The sequence below is a fragment of the Cricetulus griseus genome, chromosome 2 (assembly GCF_003668045.3).
Source record: "Cricetulus griseus strain 17A/GY chromosome 2, alternate assembly CriGri-PICRH-1.0, whole genome shotgun sequence".
NCBI classification, from domain to species: domain Eukaryota; kingdom Metazoa; phylum Chordata; class Mammalia; order Rodentia; family Cricetidae; genus Cricetulus; species Cricetulus griseus.
Window position 1 is genome coordinate 448,673,898 of NC_048595.1, and position 26,679 is coordinate 448,700,576.

Consider the following 26,679-nt stretch of genomic DNA (forward strand, 5'->3'; position numbering starts at 1 on the left):
AGCTACACACACACAAGCACATATATTATGGTGGTTTAAATAGGTATGGCCCTCATAGACTCTTGGGTTTGAATGCTAGACCATAGGGAGTGGCACTATTAGGAGGCATGGCCTTGTTGGAGTAGGTGTGACCTTGATGGAGGAAGTGTGTCACTTTGTGGATGGGCTTTGAGGTCTCCTATGCTCCAGCTACATCCAGTGTGGGACACAGTTGCTTCTGCTATTTGCAGATCACAATATAATACTTCTCCAGAACTATCTGTTTGCATGCCACTGTGACGATAATGGACTAGACCTCCGAAACTATAGCCAACTCCAATAAATTAAATGTTTTTCTTTTTCAGAGTTGCCCTCTCTCTCTCTCTCTCTCTCTCTCTCTCTCTCTCTCTCTCTCTCTCTCTCTCTGGCATGCATGTGCAAGTTCACACACACACACACACACACACACACACACACACACACACACACACAGGCCCCCAACACTCATATTACTTTCTGTGAAAAGAATATTTAACTCTATTATCAGTGATTTTTTATTATTTAGTCAGCTCTTCTGGAACACTGTACATTGTATCTCTGTGTTTGGTACTGTGTACTCTTTTCACAAGGCCACATAATTAAAGATTCTCTGTTTTTTCCCTCTGAGGCATCAAGTGAGGTTAGCAAATTGGAAGTACAGTTTACTGTGCTCAAGTAAGAAACGATAAGATTAGGGTATCCCCTTACGAAAAGATAGACACAAATATAAACCAGGCAGGAGAAGATAAGACATGTTAAATTCCTATGGGAAATCTTAGTGCACCTGAAAAATTATAACAGTCTGCTGAGTCAGCATCTTTAGTAAGTGACAGAAAATCCTTTCACAGATGTCTCAGAAGAGGGACCCTGTCTGTGATGTACAGTGAAGCCCCTGTAGGCAGGGTAGAAAAAGGATCAGAGTCCTGTCTATTTTACAGTAGTTGTTTCGTCATGGTCAAAGGCCTGGCTAAGAATTTCTACAAAATTCTTTTATCTAATCTCAAAAAATCACCTAAATGGCTCAGATACCATCAATTAGAAATTTCACTGGCCTGGTGATGAAAATAGTACCGATGGTTTCTGCATGGTGTTTAGCTTTTTCTCCAGTGAAAATTAGCTCATTGGCTCAGATTGTTCTTCCTGAAATATCTGTCCTAATATTCCTTAATGGTTTTGACAACGTTATAAAGCAGTATATTATGAGCACCACATTGACTGTATTCTACAAACAAAGCAACAGGCAAGCAGAGTTAAAGAATTTGACCAAGGAAATGCTGCTAATAGATGGGAAAATCAGGATGTGAACCACAATTTACTCAACCACTGTCTCCATGAAATGACATTTCTTTTATAAATGCCTGACACAGTAAATGTCACATTCACATTAACCTGGAGGCCAGAGATGTCATTATCCCAATCTCTTAGCTGAGAGCAAAGGTTGTATAAGCTCCTTAGGGACCCATGGCATCTTGACAACCTAGCATTGGCCTTCTTAATCACTTGTCAGACAATCTGTTTCTTCTGGGTCTTGCTGATTCACATGCTCATAAATTCATCAGAGCAGGATTGTGCTGCTCTCCCCATATTGGAGCTGGGTCAGTGCTAGGTCCTGAGGAAATGCTCTGTTAACAATTGATGAGCTGTGAAGGAGACATGGGACCCAGGGTGAAGGTTTCTTATGAAGTAAGTAAATGGCTTCTTACTGTGTTACTTGGCAATAGTGTTTGTCACTCATTACAGCAGTGAGTAGGCTTAATTCTGCTTTGGTTAATTTGACCTCTCCCTGAAGTTGGAGGAAAGGTACTTATGGTAGCATTGCCTAATTTTACTACTTAGGTCACACCCTGGTGGTAGTAGTGCACTCCTTTATTCCCCACACTCGGGAGGCAGAGGCTAGTGGATGTCTGTGAGTTTGAAGACAGCCTGGTCTACAGAGTGAGTTTCAGGACAGCCAGGACTGATACAAAGAGAAAGCCTATCTTGAAAAATTAAACAAAACAAAAACAGAAACAAAACAAAGCAATAAATACTTAGGTCCCAACTAAGATGGAAGCTTAGCTTTGTAGGGTGTTCTGCTCAGGGTAGATTGCCAAGGTTGGCAGACTTCAGAATGTGTGAAGATGTGGCAAGGATGTTCCAGTCTCTGTGGCTGGACCAAGGCTTTGGAATGTGGTGTCAATTTAGTCTGTATTACATTCAACTTTTTTCACAGGAGCAGAATTGACTGGTTTTAATTTTCCCTCCAGTGAAAAGCAAGTTGAACCCCAGAACTAAGTGATATATTCTTGCAAAGTTTGAGTCTATGAGCTATACTTTTATTCTACTAGCAAAATGTAAAAAGACAAATATCAGGACTATATAGTTTATGATAGGAAAATATGGCTCGGTGAATGCTATCAAATATATTAGCAATAAGAAGAATTATTATTTAGCTTTCTACCTATTTTTCTCCCAAGGATTGTACTAACTACTTTACATTGTGGACTTAGATTGTCCCAATACCTTTATGACCCATTGTCACCTTTTATCCCAACATGAATTATGAAAAATTATAATAGTACTATGTAAACATCAGGCACAAAATCAGAAATAAACTAAATATATATCCACAAATTAGTTTTAAAAGAACAACAAGAAACTTAACAACACATGGGCTACAAGAATTTTGCTCACTCTGTGGCTTCAGATATTATTAATTTTTTAACTGAAGAGCCTGCCATTTTTTTGTGATGACTAGTTTCACATTTTGTCAGGCTCAGGATTATATGCCATGCATAAAATTTATCATCTCACAGTAACATCAGAGAGCACGGGTAGGGTACTCCTACAAGAGGGTAATAAGAAAACGATCACAAAGGTCAGGGTGGCCAGGAAAAGCTGACCAGTTTTTTACTTTTGGCATGTGAGCTCATCTACTCTGCTTTCATCCATCACAGTTTCAGGACAAGATCTGTACTTGCAGCTAAGGTCACATGACACCTTGTGATGTCCAGCTGAATACATCTGAGAGCTCTTAATTTTTTCTTCCGATTCTTGCTCTTTGATTCTCTCCCTCCCTCATTGCTTCCCTCCCCCTTCCTTTCTTTCAGGAAGTATCATAGACATAGGTATATATACCTTTATATATAAATTACATATAACTTTATACTTTCAAATAATTGTAGGCTCACATGAACCTGGAAAACATACAATTACCCTCCATATTGGTAGAGAGTTATTTCATGGTCCACTTGTGGACAGCAAAATCTGAAGCTTATTAGGTTCATCAAAAAATTTTGTAGAACCTGCATATAACCTATACAAACCCACCTGTATATTTCAAATCACCCCAAGATACCCATGTGCATATTTCATACTGATCATTATGTTGTATTACTTATATAATAATGAAAAGAAGAAAGTGTACATGTTGAGTACAGATACATATTTTTTCAAATACTTCTGATCTTGCTTGGCTCCCAACAGAGGTATGGAGGGCCAACTGTAATGTAGAGAAGCTCCGTGTGTATACCCTCTACTCCGTTCCCCACAATGGTAACACTTTATCTATCTGTAGCCTACTATGTTTTAGTACCTAAGGAAAATATCTATACTGCGATGCAGTTTTTTTCTTCTGTCCTTAACACAAAGCAGGTGCTTCGGTGTGCTAACAGTGCCTCAGTACAAGACCCAGTAAGCAGAGGGATGCAATCTGTCTCTCAAATTGTTTTAATTATTGCATTTTCTGAGTTTATGTATTGTAAGTAAGTTATTGTAGAGAGTAGTTGGACTGTGGTCCATTACTCCGTTAATGTGTGGTCCCAGCTTACAGTCACCTTTCTTGCCTTTGTGGGACAGTCCTACCCTCTTTCTTCTTGGCTTCTGCCTAGTTCAAAGCTACCTTTACCCTTAGCATGGTACTGGTCATGGGTACAAGAGGCTGAAAGTGGGGAGCAGGCATCAGGTACCCATGGAAGTGAAACACTAACTAATCAATATAGAACACAACAATATATCAAGACCGAGAGAGTGGGTGGGAAAAAAAGCTTTTAATCTTCACCTTAAATGGAGAGTCCAGGACTTTTATGTTGTACTAGAGTAAGGCAACATGTTTCAAGCCCAACTTAACATTCTTTTATAGTCCATCTTCTTATAGCAGAGTTAGACATGAATGAAGATGAGTGGTTATCACTCAATAAGAAGTGTCAGGGGTCTCCTTGTCAAAGGTAAACATAGTTTCCACTATATTCATAAATATCTTCCTTAGGCCCCTCTCTCTCTCTCTCTCTCTCTCTCTCTCTCTCTCTCTCTTTCTCAATACTCTGGCAAAATTAAGCCACAGACTGCTCTACACTGCAGTGGTCTTTGTTCACAGAACCGGTACACAGTCAGAAGCTGACTTTAAGGGGGTCCAGTAAACAATATAGCCTCTGATTTCCAGGTTTCAAAAGACTGTGATTCAGACATGCTCTGCTTCTGACTAAATTCATCTTTAGCTTTCCCAGCTCCAACCTTCAGCTTCTGCTTTGTCAATCATTCATTGTGGATGAATGATCACATCTCTCATGAGACCCCTAGATTGTCACCCTGTGGCTTTTATAGTTTCTCATCATTCTGTGTTGTTCTTTCTCTAGGACTTGTTGACTACAGCTGTCCCATCATTTAGAGAGGAGGTCTTTCCTCAGAGAGGTGTACCCAAATGACTCTTAGCCAATATCCATCCAACACAATCCTGTTCTACTAATTGTGGTTTTCACTCTTAAAGTTAACTTTCTGTTTAACTTTCTACTGATGTAAAGATGATATTGCCCCATGAGAATGGGACATTGTTGAATTAAAGAAGATCCTTTATCTCTTTGAAATAAAACCTGGGCATACTGGATGTCATGCTTTGATTATATGCTTTCCTCTTTATCCATGCTTCCACTTCTTGAATGAGGGATGATTTCTTTCATCTCTCACAGCATCTAGGAAGTACAGGCTTCTCTAAGACTTCCTGAGCAAATACGTAAAAGCAAATGGTATGGCGGCAGAAACTCCTTTCCTTTTATAGAGCAGCTAGACACAACATTAAGCCAGAGAGAACAAAAGTAATAGCTGTTACAAAAATCACAGTCCACCTCGCATTCACTGTGTCTGAAATGTGGCCTCTCAAGTGACCTTAGTGTTTTGTTCATCAGAGTCCTTCTCTGCAGGCCTTTGTGGCCAATGGGATGAAACATCTCTTAAATTAGAAGCTAGGGCCAAAGTGGGTTTTTCAGAAAAGACTTATTTACATTTATTTTAGATATATGTTTCGTCTGCATGTGTATCCATGTACTATGTACATGCAGTGCCTGAAGATACACTTCTGTCTGGGAAGGCAATGTTTATTACATGGCTTGGCAGCACTGCTGGTCCCCTCTAGGGATTACTGCCTGTTTCTCTTCCATCTTTCAGTTGGGATTTAAAACTGGTTGTAAGCCTCAGTGACAGAGATCCTAGCCTGAAATCGTCCACATAAAAAATGCCTCAGCACAATCAGCCAGGTGGGTCCTTCTTTGGCACAAGACAAAGTGTGGGAAATAGTGCCCTGGAAGGTCTGAGAAATGGCACTCCCAAGAAAAAGATTGCTTTTCCTCTCTTCTCCTATGAAGAGTATCATGCTCACTGCACATAAAGATGTTCAATGCACCTGGAATTATTTTTCACCCATAAAGGCAACCACACTTGTTCTAATTGCTACCCTTGCTCTTGCTTTTCTGCTTGTTGGGGAAGTGCAGAGCTAAGTTTGCTGTAGCCTGGCAGGTTCTGGGCTATGAGCTATGTTTTTCCAGTGACTAGATGTTTCTGGCTGGTAAGTAAGTTTCTTATTTGTCAAATCAGCCACCTAGTGAAGCAGCAGAGAGTGTTGAAGACTGATGGCGGCAGTGTGCCAAGTAGTTCCCGGGGCTTCCTGCTTCTGCCAAAGCAAAGAGTGGCTTAGGAGCACAGGGAATCTGGCAAGTCCAAGCAACCTTGCTTCCAGAACACACCCCGAAGCTTCTCGCCTCTCCTCAGTGTGAATCACTGTTATTTCACAGAGGTGGACATTGTTAGGATTGATGGAATCACATGCTTTCTGTTTCTTTGGTCCCTCTTCAAACCGTCCTTACATTGGAATCTACAGGCATTTTATTAGTTTCTTGTTGCTGCTGAAATAACCATGCCACCATACAATGGCTTAAAACTACAAAGGTGGGTTCTCTTACAGTTCTGGAGGCAAAGTATGAAATTAGTTTCAGTGGGCTGAAGTCAACATACTGCTGGGGGACTGGCTATATCTCCTACATAGACACCATTTTTCTTATTTGGCTAAGATCCACTGTTGACTTTCTACCATGAAGCAAAACCCATAGTCTGTCCCATAGCATGACTGATCCAACCCATGTTTCCAGCAATTTCTCATACTTGTCTCCTGCCTTCCTTTGCTAAGGGCTTGTCTTTCATGACACCTCAGACACATTGCTGTTTAGAGTGATAATGACCACTTCTCCTTTTGCTGAATCTCTCCTCATGTGGCTGCCTGTTCACTTACTTTGGGTCTTTGAGCAGACACTCTGATTTCTTGAAGAACCTTCTTGAGAAATGCTGTCTATAGAAACCAGTATGTTGGTCATTTTAACTACTCTGTCAGAAGTTATGTATTTGTTATCTACTTCTCTAAAATGTAGGCTCAGGAAGTGCAGGCACAATTTCTTTTATCAACTGTATCCCCAATGCCTACCATGCTTAGCAAAATCTTGGCATCCCATCAAATATGTGATTATTGAAACAGACAATATCAGCATCTTTGGGAGAATCTCAGTCAGTATAAAGCACATTTCTCATCTTTCTATGTTATTGACTAATGTCATTCAAATGGGTTTGCAGAAGCCATAAGTGCTAGGTTAGGTGGTGAGAAACAGTGATGGATCCCAATATTTGCTCTAGCAAAGGAGTCTTGTGTTGGTTGAGTAGCTCCTCCAATGACTGGAGTCAAAAATTCTGAGTCCCTATTACAGAAAAAAATCAAGGCTCACGTCAACCATCTTCCCTGAATTTACAAGACTAATGGAGTGAAATTCAAATATAGACTTTCTGAGACCCAATTCATTACAGTTGTTTTCTTTTATAAGTCTCTACCTCTAAGAGACAACACAGCCAAGAGGGAAGGTCTAGGGCAATGACATAGACCTAAGTCCTGACCATGCTACCTAGCGTTTGTGTGACCTTGAACATACCTGCACTTCTATAGCACACATTATTCCTTTGAAGAACAATAAATGAGATAAACCAAGTGTCCAATACAATACCCTGTGGTAAAGCAAATGCTTCCCATGTGGTAGATCCAAGTAACCATTATCTATGACACAATGGCGGAGCATTTTTACTTCTTTACTCTCCTCTAATTTATATCAAAAACTGAGTGAGAAACTTAGTAAGTATACCCAGCCCAAAGTTTGTGACATTTTCATCATTACTTGGTGTTGCATCTGTGCTTGAGCTCAAACTCACTGAAAGAGGTTTCCTCATCAGCAATGAACATTTTGCAACTCACTCAGAACTTACAGGAAAGACAAAGTTTACCAGTGCCGAAATACTATCTGGGGAAACAGCTCGTGTGGATGGTAAGAAAGGGAGGAAGGATGCTGGGGAATTTTCTAGATAAATGACAGAAAAGTGCTTTTCATTTTCCTAGGACTGGCATCCTAGTGAGATATTTCCAGAAGGCTACACCCCCCCCCACCTTCACTGCCAGAACAGTGAATAAAGCATACACCACTAGCCTCCATGCTAATAATTTCTTTCACTGCCAATAGTTCATGCTGCCTATTTTAAGTGACAGATCTGTAAAAATGAGAAGCCCCAACAAGTCTTTCAGAATAAATCTTAAACATACCAGGGTTTTGTGACTCTCCATGCTTTCTTTACAACTGATCTTCAGGGATCCATTTCTTGGCTCTAGTTCCCAATCCCTATTGTCTCAGTAATTCTGTTCTTCACGGAAAAAGGTTCTGGTAGCAATTTCCTTACTCTGGGAGTTGAGTGCACCCTACACAGAAACATCTGTGTTCACAAGAACTCCGTGAACGAGAGCTGTCCATTTCAGAAGAGAGTTCTTCCTCCAGCATATGGCGATGGATTGATGGTCTGTGAGTAGTCAGTGCACCAGCATAAGGTGTGGATTGATGACCTAGGGGTACTAAGTGCTTTTACAAGCTGTTGGGATGGTCTAGACTCTAATAAGAGAGACCTTGTAAGTTATACTTAAAGTTTTTACTCGGTAGTACATTACCAAATACTCAAAATAAGTCTGTTCTTGTGGAAGTTTCAATAATCCAAATTATTTTTATTTATTTTCTTTGAGAATTCCATGTAATATATTTTGATCACAATTCCCCTCTTCTAGCTCCTCTCAGTTTGTCTCCCAACCCTATACAGCCACCTTCATGTTCTTTCCCTCCCTAAAATAACAAACAAAACTAGGCCAAATCAAAGTGCAAAAACATGGAGGAATTAAATAAGTTCAATCATTTTTAAGTAGGAGGTTTTTTTTTTTTAAACCCTCAATTTCCTGTGTAGAAACCATCCTGAGACATGTCTAAGGATGTTCATGACGCTTCCCTTTCAGTTCTCTTATTTAACTTTTGCCAAACAACTACAGTGTGTGCAAGCATTTTCTTGAGGACAGAGGAACATAGGACAATGGGGTAGGGATAGTATGAACTGAGATACTAAGGTCTCATGCAGGAGGCTGTAAGTAACTGTAGAAACTGAAGTTAAGAGGTACCAGGGAGAAGGAGTGGGCCAGGGTTTTTGTGTGCTGGGGTAACAGTACATGTGGTGGCATAGAAGAGAAAAATTAGAATAGAGGCATTCTAGGGCAGCTTTTAAGGTTAGGTTCAAATTTCAGAAATTATAAACTCCAGACTGAGAGTTTGACTTTTTTTTATGAACAAAAAAGGGATCACTGAAACTTTTTAGACAAAAACCTGGTACAATTTTCTGTTATTTGTAAAAAAAAATCTTAGAGAGGAGCCAGACACATATTTAAGGTACAGCAAATGATATTTACTGTCTATATCCCAATTCTTTCTGAGAAGGCATTGTAAACTCAAAGGAAATGCTCTAAAAATCCACAAGGCAGCATTTTGTTCTATCATATCTCACAGTCTAGAACAATGTCAATAGTACGACTGTTCATTATCAAGTTTGTAAGAGCCCGAAGAAGGGACTAGCCGTCTTAAAGCCATAGTTTTAGTCACACAATGAGATTATGGCAATGTTATCAACTGATTTGGAAACAGAGCCTGAGGTTAACTCCAGGAACGCCGTATCTCATAGAGTAGCAGAGCACTCTGGTTTTGCATATAGACAGAGTCTGGGCTCAGTGAAGAAGCATGGAAGAGAGTTGGGGATATGACTCCCTTCCTAAGCCTTGCTATTCCTAAAATGGGAGAGCAATGTTAACTATCCTGGTGGTTAATAAAATTAAATGTTTCTTAAGTGCTTCCTGGCTTCCTAGTCTGTGTATAATAAGCTCTTCCGTTATTTTTATGATTGTGTACCTCTCTTTTAGTAAGATATGCTGATGAAAGAAAGCTATTTTGTTTTTTAGGTAATTAATTTAGTACGCAACTATTTATAAGGAGCAGTGGATATTTGCTGTTTTCTAAATATCTTCCTCCTTTCTAAAACTTACTTGTAACTCTCCTAGATCAGAGCCATCTCCTGGTGACTTTGTTTCTTGTTTATTTTTTCTTCATTTTCTTTTCTTTTTATTTTGTTTGCCCAAGGGGTGGTTTCACTAATTTAAAATGATCCCCAACTACAGTGCTGTAGTACTGTCTAGTGTCCCCAAGCACAAAAAGGTAGCGCTGCTTCTTATATATGTCCATATTAGGTATGCTTGGCTTATGCATGAGTTATAGTACTGAAAGACGTTGTGTTCAATATAGCAAACCAACTACATATTTAAATGGGGGTATCTTTGAAAAGAAATGCATCATAAACAAGGTTAGGTATTGATTCGTTGATAAAAATAAATGTGATCAGTGCCCTGCAGAAAGCCAACATTTCATTTTCTTGAGAAACAGCAATTCAGATTTTACAAGTCTTTGGTTTCCTGATATTAGAGAACATCTCTCCTGGAAAGAGTGAGAATACTGTATTTAAGAAATTTGTCCTGGTTACAATGATTATAACATATGATATGTTAGCTTCGTAAATAAACAAGCATTGTTGAGAATACACATTTTACACATATAAGAATATTTCTTGAAATTTCTGACCAAGTTTTTTTTTTACTTTATATACTCTAATTATGTTTATCTAATTTGCTTTACTTTGTACAGCTATTTATTAGAGGGTTCTAATTTTGTATGGTCAACTTCATAGTAAAAATCAATACAAAATTATAAAAGGTGAGTGTTTTCAGTATGTTATTCCTTGTAGGTTACTTCAAGTTGTTCATAAATGTCAGTAACAGTTAATGTTAGTTTTTAAAGTCAACTTATTGAGTAATGATCATATACATGCAAACAAAAAGAAGAAGCAATGGTGACCTTGGTAGCAGTCAATCCCTTGCATTTAACTAGGTCATGTAGGACTGTGTGTCTGTCCCAGGAAGTGCTGTGGAGCAGTTCTTCCTGTGGACATTCAGGGCACATAAACTCAGTTCTATGTCTTCAGTGAGTCAGCAGGAAAGCTGGCTCAACACTGTGATGCAATGGCTGCCTTCTTTCCTCTCTGGCAGCTAGGTATTTCAGAAAAAGATGTTTCTGGTGTCTTCCACCTTTACTTTGTTTCTGGTAGAATTGCAGAACTTAGGGCCACAGTGTCCATGAGAAGCACTGTGTCCAAGAAGAAAACTGAAAACAATAATATAGTCCTATAGTTTGTACTTCTGTATCACAACTCAGTGAGTTTGTGCCTGGAAATGTACTGACAGAGAGCAGGGTATGAGTTCCACAATGTGGGCGTTTCACTGCTCGCCCATAGGCAGATGTGTGCTTTCTCCTCCCAGTACATTGTTAAATTAGTGTGTGGTTAAGTATATGGACAAATTAGCTTCCCTTATTTAGAAAAAAATACAAAGCGTTTTATGGTGTGGATCAGTGATCAAAGCAATGTTTTGCCTAAAATTGAAATGTTCTGTGGCATAATAGAAAATATTGTCAAACTTAAGGATGAATCTTCCATTTATCAATTTCCTTATTAGTAAGACAAACAATAATAGTTCTCCACCTTTACTGATTAGTCTGTGTGTGTGTGTGTGTGTGTGTGTGTGTGTGTGTGTGTGTGATAAGTACTTGTCAGTCATGTGCTACAGTGAAGATATTTGAGGGGAACTGAGACTTGATTTGCCTCTTCAAAGTGAAGGTTACATTTTAATTACAGATGAGAAAAGAATTATTTTTGAAAGGAGTTCATGTTATGAAGAAAATCCTTTGGAATATTTCTAATGTTAATGGCTAAGTTGACTTAAATATTGGGACTCTTCCATGAAAAAAATACATCTGCATAAGAAAGGCATTTAAATAAGATGTTTTGCTCACAATCACCCCTTTTCCCCAGGAGTTTGTATGGATAACTGACTGACATCAGGGAGGGTGGAAATTTACCACCTACCTTTAACAGGAAGACTGTCAGACTTACAGAGGAATCGGAAGCACCCCTCCCCCCTCCTACTACTAAAGCACTAATGACAACCAGTCCTCCTCATTGGCTGCATGACTTCTGCCCCTTTCCTCAGTATATGTCCCTACACATCTTCAAAGGCAAAGCCATTGAAAGGCTCAGCCTACCTTAGGTGACCCGAGGCAACCTTAGATCTGTGGCGCTAATCTTTCTGCTCAAAGTTCTCTACCAATTTTCTTGCTTATTACCAGCAATGACAAGTTACAGACTTTCAGAACAACTTCAGAACCAACATGATTCCCTTCCAGAAATGCAAGAGAACATTCAGAAAGTTTTGCATATAACTTTTAGCTACTTGTTCACTAGTCAGTTTATGTCTCTATCAAAAGAAAAAAGTAAAACATCAAGGCAGCAAGCTCTCTACTAAGTCCTAGAGTGTGCACAGTGTTTTCGGTCACCAATGTCATCTTATACTTATAGGGAATGAAATTGAAATCAATATGTGGGAACTCCACGGGCACAAAATTTGTTGAAATTATCTTAATTTTTGGCCCAAAGTCAAAACAGAACATTTAAGGTGCTTTTTTTTTTATTTCTTTTCAATTTCTTGAAAATGTGTGTCCTCTGGTGAGTTACCCAGCAGAGGCTATCAGTTTGTGTATGCGTGTCAATATCCACAGCTTACAGCTCACCCAGCACAGCAGTCAGCAGTCAGGCTGAGAGGAAAGGTGGCTCAGTCTCTGCCCTTCCCCCCAGATATCCTCTTTACACTTTTCTGCTAACAGTTTCCTTCAAGCTCCTCTCTCCACGCCACTGGATCATCAGCCATCTTCTTAAATTCCTTATGAAGCCTTATTGCCAGCAGGAAATTGCTCCTTTCCCTTCTGCTCCGACCTATAAGGAAGCTAATCAATGGAGACTTGGCATTCACCTTCGAGAGAAGCTAACTTCTGGTATGCAGCAACAACAAACGGACTTTGATCCCGGAAGAACACAGCATATTATTTATTACGGAAACAACTACCCAGGAGAAAAAAGTAGAATGGCATAGAGATTAAGATTGGGTTTAGCTACAAAGGCAACAATATCCTAAAGGCATTTCAAAGACATGCTTAGAAAACAGGAGAACTCAAAGAAAGAAAAGAAGTGATGAAATTACTAAAGAGACACCTCTGTGGGTGATGGGCAAAGGGAAGGCTGCCTTCAGAAATGGTGAGTGGTGTCACCATGCTCTCCCACAAGTATCAATCGAGACGTTGGTGACCCAGAGTCTGAGAGTCCAGCCATGACTCACACCTTGATCTAGACCCTTGAAGAACCTACAGAGTCTTGATCTTTTCCATCTTGAGGGTTTCAGACACACACTCTTAAAGTGTAAGTCACATGATGTAAGATAGCAAAGCAAACCAGTTGTACCGAAGGACCAGTCATTAGAGAGAACATGGGAAATGATAGTATCCACTTCATTAATAATGTACTATTGGAACAGGTTCCTTGCAGTAGTCAAGGAACAATATCAGAGGGTATCTAAGAGCTAGAGATGGTTTGTGACTGGAAAAGGAGGAGGAAGTTAGATTAACAGAAATCAAATTAACATAAGGCTGACATCAGGCTTCTTGCCTGAGTTCTTAGTCCATCACCTGAAGCCAGCCCCTTGTCTATTGGGTTATCTCTTGAATTATCTTATCTCTCCAAATTAATTAAAGGCCCCTAGCTTACTCTACACCCAAGCACGGGGAATCATCCCATAAGACTGAATAATTGCTTTACTTATCTTCTGGGATCACAGCCTGTACTCAATCAAGTGCAGTGAATCTCTTCCAGGCTTTGGTCTGTCCTCAGTCAATAATACAACCAAGAGGACGCATTCTCACCTCTCTGGTTGGTCCCCTCATGAGGCCACCTAGCTTTTCCTCACCCTGTTCTGTCTATTTAGGTTTCTCTTTGCCCCATTTCCTGATACCCTTGCAAAGCCTGCACACATTAGAAATTTAAGATCAATTACCACTGATTATGAGAAGACAAACTTTTTCTTATTCAACCTTGTTTCTAAAATAATGATTAGCTGTATCCTTCACAAATAAAAGATGACCAATGAGAACATTTAAAAATTAATGAACGAGAAGATAAAACATGGCACTTTCGAGAAGAAGGACCCAATACCATAAGTAAGAAAATTGAGGAGACAGTGTTAAATATACTGTGTGTCAACAGACTAAAACTCATTTTATAGGTTCATATGCTTTTATTTTTACTAGCCCTATTTCCTCTCTCATAATTTTCCAATTACCATTATCTCCTCACTCAGTGATGATATTCTGACAATAAGACCCAATATATTGGCCCCAGTCAATTTCACAGTGGTGAAAAGAACACCATTCCTTGTTATTTCCTTATATTTTTAGGGTGAGGGCACTTTAAAGGTTGTTTCTACATAGTTTTAACTTAGGATTTTCCTTTCTAAAATATTGCCTCCCCGTATCCTCCATGAGATCCTGGATTGAAATTCTCGTACTAACCAACTCTAGCTTCCTGGTTCCCATAGCACCCGTTACAGAACAATGCATTCTCACGGCTGCTGACAGTATCAGATCTGATGAATTCACTGTCCCCTATAAATTATTCAGAAGCAATTTCAACTTAGCAGAAATGAATTTCCCTTCCCATGAAAAGACAAGTTTAGGCCATTTTCACTTTAAAATAACCTAATGATATTGAAGACTAAATAGACAGATACAGAATATTTATCAAGAAATTTCTGCTTTGAAAGCTAAACTGACCTACATTCATAACCCTTTGCCAGATTCAAATGCAACTTGATATCTAGATGAAAGAACTGGCAAGAATTAATATTGAAGTGACCTTGAGCTCCCTCTATTTCTGATAAAAAGTTTCAAATTGCAGATATGCTCTCTGTGGTTTCCGAACACAGTTTTCATAGCTAGATGAGGCACACCTTTGGCAAGCTTTTTATTTTAAGATTTCTTGAGCAGCATTTTGTGCAACTCATTCAGAGCTATAATTCCCTACAATATAATAAATTCGTCTGGCCAGCACACAAAATGGCAGAGTGTACAAAGAGATTTAGGAGCCTCAACCTGGTTTGCCTTGTCATTGTGTTTGGCCAAAGCAGACAGGAGATGGCAGACTGTGCCATTATGCAATATTTAGGACAAGGATGACTCAGTTTAAATGGAAACATTATCTTAGTTCTGAAGTAAAAGGGCAGCTCTGCAAGCAGATCCCCTTCATGTAAACAATGAGGGCAAACCTATCCCAAAGGGAAAAGTGCAAAGGACACTTGTACCTCATGGATAATTAATAGTCCACTCTTGAGTGTTTACCCCAAGGTGTGTGTGTGTGTGTGTGTGTGTGTGTGTGTGTGTGTGTGTGTGTGTCTATGTCTCTGTGTGTGTGTGTGTGTGTGTGTGTGTGTGTGTGTGTGTGTGTGTGTGTGTGTGTGTGTGTGTGTGTGTGTGTGTGTGTGTGTGTGTGTGTGTGTGTGTGTGTGTGTGTTCTCCCTTTCCTTCCAGTACACAGTCACATTTTGGCACCACCATGCTCATCTCAACTGCTTGCTTCTGTCAGGTAGGAAAAGAGACACAGCCATTGGGGTTCAGAAGGCTGCTTCTCTGACACTGGATTTCTTTTGCTATCTTTCTTCATGCCAGGTAACCACACTGAAGAAGCAACTTGATGAACTTTCAATAATTACTAAGAAAATAATGACTAATAGAGTTCCAGGTTTTACTTCAGGTTCTCTGTTTTACCGTTTCTCCCGACTACATCCTTCCCTCGGATCTTTATCAGACAGACCTACACATTCATGCCTGAGAGGACGGCTTCTTTGACACCCGAGGAAACCCAACTGCCAACCCGGTGCCCCGCTCTCCAAGGCACTGTATCAGTATCTAAAGTTCCCATGTTCCTTTTCTGCATCTTCCTATAGAGATGCTTTGTGAGACCTGTGAGCCTTTCTACCCTTCTTACAGTTCTATCCCAGGCAGAAGTAAGCTCTCAAGTATTTGGTGAATAATTAAATAAATTTCTCCAAAGAATAAATCTCTTAAAGGTAAACAGGGAGCCATGGTCTTGTTTTTTGGTCCCGGGAATTCCAGGCACTGGTCAGTCTTGGAGGACCGTCATTTGGGAAAATATCCTTCTTATAATGTATATAAGCATACATGTTGTAAAATGAATGCTGCAGGGGAAAAGACAGAAAGAAGCGAAAAAATATACTGAAGACTAAGGGGGAAATGTTTATTCCTACCCTGAAATGTCCCCTGGTGGAGAAAAGCCCTCTTAAAGGCTTAAGCCCTCCCATAAGTAGCTCTGACCGGGCATCACCGCAGAGGATAGGAGTTTACCCCGTCACCCCTGCCACCTGCCACCCTCTCGCACCAGAACTGACTGCCTGTGTCCTGGCCATCAGGGTTCTTAGTAGAAGGTACCTGAAGCTATAAACTAGTATCAGCAGGCGACCGGGGGGGGGGGGAGGTGTCTCAAGCGAACAACTGCCTAACTTACTTAACTGATTTAGTCTTCATTTTCTTCTTTTTGTTAAATATTTCTCATTTTTTCTTGCAGCATTTACAAGACATTTGTTTCCAACTACTGTGTCCCGGGCACTTTGAAAACTAACTGTGAGTAAGCTCCGCCACCTACTGGGCATTTCTTAAATTACACCAAAGGGTCTAAGGACCTTTCGTTAAGAATCCAGAACCCGTAAGTATGTTCAAATCTACCTGCTCCCTCAGTTCTGAAGGCTGCAAGTATTTCTCCACTGTGCAGTCTCTGGTTTGTTACTGCGAGCTCAGCAGACAATGAACTCAACTTTTAATAGACACTTTTCTAACTTCACTTCTTGTACACTTAGACCTTTCTCGGCAACTTAACTTAAACCAACCGAACCGGGGGATTGAAAACCAAAGGCAAGAGCAAAAGGCTTCCAACTGCACAAAAACAACATTTTACAGGAAAATCAAGCATGGAACGAATCTGGGTGTTTCTAGTAGGGTCTGTCCATATGCCCAACATTGTTGTGTTTTTGGTTCTGAAGGCAAATGAGCGCTGCGTTTTGCAGACGTCATCACACCACCCAGTGCCAACAAACATCTCCCCAAACACCTTAGCCTCACATTTGAGACCATTGCACACATTTTGAGTTGCCGTGTGTGTACTGCAAGCACAGAGTTTTCTGCTCTTTCAGAAATACAATGATTTAGTTTTTAAAAATGACGTGCCCCCCCCCATCATTCTTCAGGTACAAAGTATCAAATGCTATCTTTTGCATTGTGTTAAAATGTCTTATTTTTACTTTTTTTGTTTTAGTTACTGACTTGAGTTTCATTTTTAAAATGTTAGTTCAGTTTTGGCTTGTGATTTCTGATAATTCTCAAATGGCATTAAATATACTTTTGCCGTTTGGAACTTGGCATTTACATGAAGCAAAAATCTCACTATTCGTGATTATAAACTCAAATTATCAAACAACTCTGAAAATTTTAATGTGTTCCATACACTGGAGCACCAAATATTCAATTATTTTTTCTTTTTCCCTTCCTTCCTTCCTTCCCTCCTTCCTTCCTTCCTTCCTTCCTTCCTTCCTTCCTTCCTTCCTTCCTTCCTTTTTTTTTTTTTCAGGATTTCATTTTGTAACCTGTTTGGCCTGGAACTCACTATTTAGATCAGGCTGGCTCTAACTCGAAAAGATCCAGTCGCCTCTTGTCATTGGCCTCTCTAAGACTGGATTTTTTTTTTCAATGTAAAAATAAAGGATCTCATACATCTCATTGGATTGAAAATTTGCTCTCATCTTTAGTAAACAGTAAAATTATATGTATACAAGAAATTGTCTTAGAGTGAATTTCTTTAAGATTTATTATCAGTAAGTATTTGACTTGTGTACCCACTTTATATATTTCCAAACTCAGGGTCACACAAACAATTTGGGGGGTAAAACTGAGTCATGATTGGAAAAAGTTTAAGACACGCTTTTCTGAAGGGTGCCATCAGGGCGTGTGAGCAGGTGGGCTAGGCAGCCAGGGAGAGCTGGGATCCGGAGTAGAGGCACAGAAGCCGGGTGATGGCAAAGCCTTGAGATGTGGCCTTGGGCAGATTTAGCTCAGGGTTCGAGGTTCCCAACTACAATCTATTTCCACGTGGGCACAAAATCAGAACAAAAGTTCTAGGTGGATGCTTGTCACCACCACAAGGAATTCCAAGGACCTCTTAGAGAAGCAAATCTGAATTTATATCATATGACATTTATTTGTGACATGGACACCGCCTGCTTATTGAGATTGGGGTAAAATGGAAAGAGAAGACATATTCTAGTCCGGTATTTGAACCCATGCACCATGCCCTGTAATCATTGGTTTATCTTTTAACTTAATCCACACAGAACTCTTGTCAGGCAAATCTGATTTCTTATTACACACTGGCAGCCCATTGCCTTTCTCTCTCTCCACTGTTTCTGGCTAATTTGAGCATTGCTTACAACCTCAACGGCCATCCACCTTGTTCAAGTATTTGATTGCAGGAGGTGTGGAAAGGCAGTTAAAATAAGAGGCATTAGATGACTCTTTTGAAAGTTATTTTTTTTTTTGCATCAGAAGAAAAGATACATAGAGAACTAATTATAAGAAATGTCTATTCAAGGGAGTTTACTCCTTTCCCCAAGGATGATAGAAATGATCATGTTTTCAGACTGGAAAAAAAAAAAGAAAGAAAAGAAACACAGACAAGGCCAGACAAGAAGAGGCCAGTTTTCGGACAGATCTACCCCCACTACTCTAGTCTCAGAGACAGCTGCATCGCAGCAGGGTTCCCTCTGCTGACCCTGAACTCTAGACTGCCCCGTTACACTCGGAATCTGCCGATGCAGCCTCTTCCCTTTGCCAGAGACCCCCAACTCGGTTTGGTCTTTGACTTGCTCCTGTGACCTACACACCTATGTTGTTTCTAGGTGATCTTGTGGCATGTAACGCTGTCTACATTGTCTACATGTTTACATGACTGACCCAGCTGACTCTCACTTGAGATCGATCCCCAATGCCATCTTCACCACTTTGTCCCCTGGATGGCTAATAGTTGTGTTTAAGGTGACTGACAGAAAGCTGAGGTATCTGTAGAAACCAGCTCTCTTGCCTCCTTCCCTGTCCAGTCTTTGAGAGTCTTTCCTTTGATGAATTTCAGGACTAAGCCCAAGAGTTACATATTTTTTTCCTGGAAATTGTTAGTTAACACAGTATTGTGACATAAATTCTTCTTTGTAAGATTGTAGGCTGCAAAGCTAGACTGACCTTTAGAGCCCACACTCGTCTGTTTCTCTACTCTGCCCACATGTAGTCTTCAAAGCTGATAGACTTGAAATGTCTACACGGAAATGTAGGTTAGCGGCAGAGTACTTGCCTAGCAGGCACAAGGCACTGGATTGGATCCCCAGAACTAGAGGAAAAAGGGAATTGATTCAATCACTCGATGATTCACTTTGCTTCAGTAAAAGAAAATACGAATGAGTAAGTCTTAGTTACAAGAGATATTTAAGCTATACGAATGAATTGCTCCTATTTCGTGCCCTGAATTTTACTTCCTGTTCACTGTGTGCCATGAAACCATCAAACTTCTTCCCCAGCACAGCAAACAGCATGGCTCGGGTAACAGAGATAAGTATTTTAAGCAAATCAGTGCTTTTCTCTCTAAGCATCCACAAAGCCTCATGCATGCCATGCCTCCCGGTCCTCTCCACACCCCCACATTTGGGATTGAGCATAGAGATTCATAAGACCCAACAAACAGCGGTTTGTTCTGTTCAATGCACAAGGAATGCCCCCATTGGTTCTGTTGAAACTTCAGTCGTATCTTTTATGTAATCTAATCTTCTGCTGTCAGTGAGGGGCTAGATACAACCTACTTTTCTGATTGATAGTAAATAGATCTATTTGTTATCCCTCTTCTTTTGTATCTCCACTTTTTTTCTCTGCTATATTTTGGTGTTCCCTGACAGCACTCACATTTAAACAAGTATCTTCCAGCTTAAAACTCATCACAAAAAACAGCCCTGCCCTCATATCCCTTTCCATCTCAGCTGTCACTCAAGTTCTCTGTCTAATCATGTCAGACTAGATTAGGATCAATTAAACTGCTAGAAAAGAAACAGGGAAAAGCTCCATCCAGTATGCAAATATTCCCTGAATATCTCAGAGAGTTAGGAAAACAATGAAGACCAATAAAGTCAAAGTCTAGCAGAAATTAGCTTGATGTGTGTGTGTTAGTTACTTCATCTGAAAAGGCTGAGAAGTGAGCAGAGCCTTCAACAGACTCACAGAGCTGAAAGACTGTCCAAGAGGTGGTCCTGCAGGCCCTTGGACTCCCCATAATAGTTGGACAACACACAGAAGACTCCATGGGAGGGTTGGGAGGGGACTCAAAGATGGCTGGGTAGGAAGCTGAGGGGGGCTATGGGAAGATTGGAAGCAAGGAGGGCATTATGAAGTTCTCAAAGAACTAACAAAAAATTTTAAAAGGTAATTAAAAAAAAAGAGGTGGTCCCAGTAAATAAGGTTCCAATGTAGAATTCTAATGAATGACTCCTGAAGTAAGATCTACCCTCACAGGAACTGAAGGTTGATTTTAACATGCTTTCTTAGTGATGAGATTGAGAGGAACAGAAATCTCTAGCACTCTTATAACTGGAACAAATTTGCAAAGAATACAAAGAAGATAGACTTCTGGAGAATCTAGATAAAGGAATGGTTAGGAATTGACTTTAATATGACTATGATTAGTATTTTCAAATAAATAAAAAGGCCAGATTGATAATAGCAGCATAAACAAGAGTCTGTAAAAAAGAATCCAAATTAAGTAAAAATGTAAGATTCAAATTAAGAGCTTTGGGGAGCAAATTAGCTATTAGCTGTAGCTTGAAAGCAAGCCAAAGACACACACACACACACACACACACACACACACACACACACACACACACAGACAGACAGAGCACGAGAGCAAGCTCCTCTTTTGGATTTCGTTCTTTCTATGGATAAGTTAGCTTCTTCATTTCACAGAAAAGAGACCCATTCAAATTACTATGGAAAGAAGTAACTACCAAATGGAGGATTCTGTAACTAATTAAAAAATCTGGAAGTACCAAGGAAAGATAAAGTAACTATGGTCACTCACTACATAGTGCTATAACTGAAGAAGTATGTTTCAAGGTCAAATGTCTGAAGATCTGGTTAAAGAAGAAATTATAGTACGATGTGGTGAAAATATAGTTGAAAATGAAATGCATGTAGTAGTAAGCATATAATAGAATATTAACAATATCTCATAGGTTTACAATCTGTATAAATCTAAAATAAATGACACTAAGAACATAATACATAAGATAAGGTTAAATTAAATACTAGAATACCCATAAAATAGTATACATACTATTATGAAATAACATGCTGTTTTCTTATCAGGCTTTAATAGTTTAAATACTAGATGGTAACCTTTTAGGTAGGCATTAAAATAATATAATAAAAACTAATTTGCTGAAAGGAAGAAAAGGAAGAGAAATGTAGAACAGAAGAGTAATATGGGAAGCAAAATAATGATACCATTTTAAAATTCAATTATACTGGTAATTACACTAACTGTAAATGGACTAAATATTCTTCCATTGCCCAATTATTCTCATCTCTCTCACTGTCAACTTTTTAAAAAGTCTGGGCTTTGCTTTCAACTTTTAACTTATGTCAATGAATTGGTTCTTTCCAAGCTCACTCTATATTACCTAGACTGCTTTTGGCAAAAGGATCAATGTCTTCTACATTGTACAGTGACATAAATATTCTCTATTTTTCACCTGGGTCTCCTGGGAGACTTGGAACTCATCGCCTTCCTTCCTGAAACTGTGATCTTGTCTTATTTTATGATGCATTCCCCTAGTTTTGCTTCTGCTTCTCTGGTTGCCTTGCCTACCTCTTCCTTTGCAGACCCTCAAAGCCCAAGTTAAAGAAATGCTCCCTTCGAACTTTTATCAACTTCTAAAGCTGAATATATTTAGCTTCTACCATATTATAACATAGAACATTAAATATATATGTAACATAAATTTAAACACATATACTATATATATATATATATATATATATATATATATATACATATATAGTATATTCCTAGCTCTAACTTTGAACACCCTACAAAGACACTCCAATCACAATACTACATTAGTTCACCCTAAACTTCAGATTATATACACCTTTGATCTACTCTTATTTCAGTGAATCATTAGAATTTTACCTCACCATTCACTCTTTCTAGGAAAATCGGAGTCATCCATACTACGTCTAGGCTATAAACTAAAAATGTAGGTTTCCTGTATTCATATTCTGAAATCTAATCCTTAGTGTGTAGGAATTTGGAGGTAGGATTTTCAGAAGATTAGGTCACAAGAGTGATCCCTCACCGATAGATTAGAACTGTCCCCATGCTAAGACACATCGAGAAGATGGCACCCTAAATAAACAGGAAGTGAGCCCTCACCAGGTGTTGATTCTGCTGGCGATTTGCTCTAGGACTTAGCAACCCTGAGCTGTGAGAAATGCATGTCTGTTGCTTGTGAGGTGTCCAGTTTGAAGTTTTCTGTACAATGACTTACCATAGTCCGTCAATGTTGCTGATTCTTGTCCTGAAATATCTTTGCACAGCATTCTACCTAGCCAGACTACTGTAGCCTGTTGCCTCAGCTGCTGCCCTGGCTTTTTCGAGCTGTTCCCATCTGACTCCTGTCATCCTTTCATTGGTTTTCAGCAAAACAGCCAGAACAAACTTTAGAAAACCCCACAACCTAGGGTATTTTCTGTTTTAGTCAAAAGAACATCACACAGAATCTGTTTTTATCTTGGATCCCTGCAAGGCTGTCTCCTGCTTATTTTCCATACTAAATTTCCTTTTCCATCCTTTCCCTTGGGCTACAGTAGACATTTTAAGTTCCTTAAACACAGTACACCTTTTCTTTTCTTTTCCTTCCTTCCTCCCTCCCTCCCTCCCTCCCTCCCTCCCTCCCTCCCTCCCTCTCTTTCCTCCTTCCTTCTGCTTAGAGATCTCACATATATTGCTTTCTTGGACTGCGTAATAAATGCTTATCCAAATTTCTGTCTGACACACACACACACACACACACACACACACACACACACACTCATACACAATTAATTCTATATTCACATCTCTTTCTAATTTACCCAAATTTCTCACTCTATTACCAGTTGTCAATCTGGTGCTCTCAGCATGTCTCAGCTTTTGATCACTCCTTGATATCTGCTTTTTTTCTTTAAAAAATAAAATTTCATTATCTAGTTCTGTAAAGCATAGTGGTGCTAAGATTTCTCAGCAGAGGGCGCTAGAGGAACACTGCAAGAGAAGGGAGGCTCTTGCTCTGTCCAGTTGCTGCAGGGTAGGCCAGGAGCATGAGTATGTGACCAGCAGAAGGTGATTTATTCTGGCCATGGGTCTAGCGCGTGCTGTCCCTCTGGGACCCTGCAGCCCACAGCAGGGTCTGGTGGTCACCATTCTGTGACCCTTACCAAGTGGACAAACTGTGTAGGTCTCCTGCACACTGATTTTCCCTGCTTACTTCCCTCTTCCCAGAAGTTTGTCTCCTACAGTCCTTCTTAAACTATTTCTGATAGAACCTTTGCCACAAGTACCTCTCAAGTTCCAGGGCTTTCAGCCACACAAGCACTCTCACTTTGGTATAACTCCCCACCAACCACCAACTGAAGGTTTCCTGCCTTGTGGGGCCCCCAAGGGTTGCTTCCTGTTTGTACCAGGACTGTAGACAGCTCTGGCCTAGCAAATCTGTGAGGGGCAGGCCGTTCAGCTGAGTAACCTTTTATTTCCCTAGAACCTCAGCTTTGAAAAGGGAACAGATCCCTTGTGTGTATGTCCTTACTGGGATACGCCTTCTTTGATTGCATACTGAGTCTTCTTGTATCCTATAGCTATTCTTTTACCAGTCATTCACTTTATTAGATTAACCTTTACAACTGGACAGCTGAGAACAGTGTAACTGTCCTTGCTTCAGAATGCCGTATCTCTCCTCTCTATCCTTTTATTTGCAATACTAATCAAAATTATGTATTCACTTGTGGCTTTAATTTCTTACATTGGTTTCTGACATGGAACTAGAAGTCCAAATAGGGCAGGCGCCATGCTTGTTGGCTTTCTTCCTGGCACCTGCATCATGGGTGGCATGTAAGCAGTATCCAATGAATATGTGTTGCATGAATGGGTTTTGGATGGGTGAGTACACTTTCTGCTAATGAGTTTGGTTATGTCCTTTGTATGCCTCATTAGCTCTTCGAAAACATTACTATTTTACAGATCAGGTGTAACATGTTCTGGAATGGGTAACAGTATGAGGCACCTGATTTGGGCTCTTTAAAAATGAAGTAATTGCATTCTATTATAATCTCCTACAGTTGCTTTCAAAGCTGATGTAGCAATGACTGCCCCCATCAGCATTCCTCATAACAGCTGTTTCTTACCTCTGTGTTAATCACAGGACCCACATCCCAACTAACACTAAAAAGAGATAGGTTTAGTTAAATTCCGAATTTAACTAAAATTCCTACTATAGTTTAAAAATTTCACATACCTTCTACTCCAGGATTCATACTTTCAAATGTCAAATTTTGGTAGGTGATAAAAAATAAGTAGATGAGGCAAGTGAAGAAAAGTGGGGATTGTGGTAAACTGGGCCACACATTCTTCACCTGAATATATTTAACTTGAAGACTCACAAAAACACAATATGAGCTGAGCACAGCACCAGCCCCTGACTGCCACCTATCAATCAATCAACGCCACAGCACCAGCCCCCTACTGACTGCCACCTAGCAAGCCCAGCCAGAAAATACTGGGTCCCTTCTGAATCTCCACAATCAGAGATCTTAAAAGAGGTTTTCCACAAAGATGTTTCTTATATTATTTTGTTGTAGAGGAGCATTAAAAACTAACATCTACTATGATCCCTACTTTATAAGAGGAGACAGAAAATAATGGCCAATGAAGGACAAGGCAGACAGCTTCAGGATTATAGTCTCTGTAGGACAGGGTGCAAGGTCAATTATTATTATCATCATCACTATTATTATTGCTGATGTTTACTTTAAGTTGGAATACACTTGACTTCGATATTTACTCAATTTGCAAATTAGAATTATTTTAAAAGCTTAAAAAAAACGAAGATCATCGAATTTCCAGGGATACAGTCTTGCTTATTCAGGAGATCAGGAGAAGGAGACTGCAGGCATAGTTGGAGGAGTCCTCAGGTTTCTGAAACATGACTGTACGTGTTTCCACAGATTGGAAACTTGTGTCCAGGGTTTCCCCACATGTTTTCTAGATTAAAAACATCCTGTCTGTTCCACTTTAATACTCAAGAAAATAGAAACCAAGGACAGATAATAATTTCTCATCATGTTTAGAGAAAATCCTATTTTCCTGCACTGGAGGGAGACAAAGTTTCTCAAAGGAGCTGTCTGGTTGCCTTTCCTTTGAAAGGCAGAGCAGTTCACAAGTAAGTGGCTCATGCCACAGGAATGGAAAGCCCCTACGATAACTCAGGAGCAGATCATATTTCACTTTCACAATGCACTGATTTCTTTACGGGCTTCCTTCAAGAAGAAATTAACTTTGTTTATACATGTACTCAAGTGCATGTACACACACACACACACACACACACACACACACACACACAGAGAGAGAGAGAGAGAGAGAGAGAGAGAGAGAGGTGTAAAATGAAAACAGAAGGAAAAATAAGATTCTGTCATGAATGAGATAAATAGCTAAATTTCTTGTTTGAACCCTGATTAGAGATGGGTCTTGCATGCCCCTGGAATGAAGCCAAAGGATCACAAGGCTGAGGGACACAGAGCGTCCTTTGAGTGGGAGAGTGCATGTGCTCTTCAGGACAGGGTGTCTATTTGACTACTGACAGCTGGTGAAAATATTCCAGGAGAAGTTGGGAAGTAGGAGTTCTGTATGAAATCTGGTGTTATATTTAAGCATGTTTCCACCCACTTAACCAAATTAGACACCGATTGCATCTGGCTGAGAATAAACACCTGATAACAAAATGAAAACCATAAAGAAAGTCGCTACTAGTGCATGGGCCCAGTGCAGATTCCCTCAGTCACAAACATCTAGGAGGAGGGCTGCTTTAGTGCACATTTGGGGACATTCCTTGGGTGATCCCAGCCTTTACCCAAATTTAGAAATTACTGTTCTTATGAAACCTGGACAATGAAATAGGTATTCCAGGTGACTTGCTCAGTTCTGCATGTCAGAAGCCTCAAGAACACTTGAGTTCTACCAACCATGCTACTCTGCCTACAGTGTGGCCTGAAGAGCTGTGCTTTTGCAGATCTGCTGTGATTTAATGGCACTAGAACCTTATCTTTGGTTCCGATTTTCTTTGCAGTGATCAGGAAGTCTTCACTGAGAATGGAAACAGGCATAAATGAGAAGAAACATATACCTTGATTTATGCAACAGAAGAGACCACACATTATAATTCTTTGACTTTTGAAGGAAGAACAATTCCTGGGTAGTCAGAGGGGACATGACTGTTTTCAGAGCCTTGCTATATAATTCCTTGAAGGACAACTCTTGGGCATGGAATAGTCCAAGGTGGTTTTACTTCCCAATGTTCTTTATTCTTACCCATGTCAGTCATTACCTTTCTGTGTTTGTAATAGAGGAGATAGCCGTCATGCTTCAACACAAACCACCTCTTCCTCCAGCCCTTCACAAAGCCTGAGTGGGTCCTCTTATGCAGGTAGCCACGGCAGGTGGGCCATGGCGTGTTGGGACAGCGGCTGATGTCGGATCCCACCACCAGAGTCAAGATGTCTGGACCTATAGACACGGATTTAGGATAGTTAAGTGGCCTAACATTTTATAATCTTCTGGAGGTACAGTGACTAAGCAGAAGTAATGGATAGATAAACACTCATAGTTTTTACAACACTGAAACTT

General features: G+C 39.9%; 1 protein-coding gene across 1 annotated transcript in view; it reads right to left on the minus strand.

The window, feature by feature from the left end:
- Window positions 1–26,679, minus strand: part of LOC100753122 — a 110,268-nt gene that overhangs the window by 26,925 nt on the left and 56,664 nt on the right. The window contains exon 8 of the mRNA XM_027395996.2: window positions 26,381–26,559. Within this exon, the coding sequence (XP_027251797.1) occupies window positions 26,381–26,559 (179 nt within the window). The remainder of the gene's footprint in view (window positions 1–26,380; window positions 26,560–26,679) is intronic.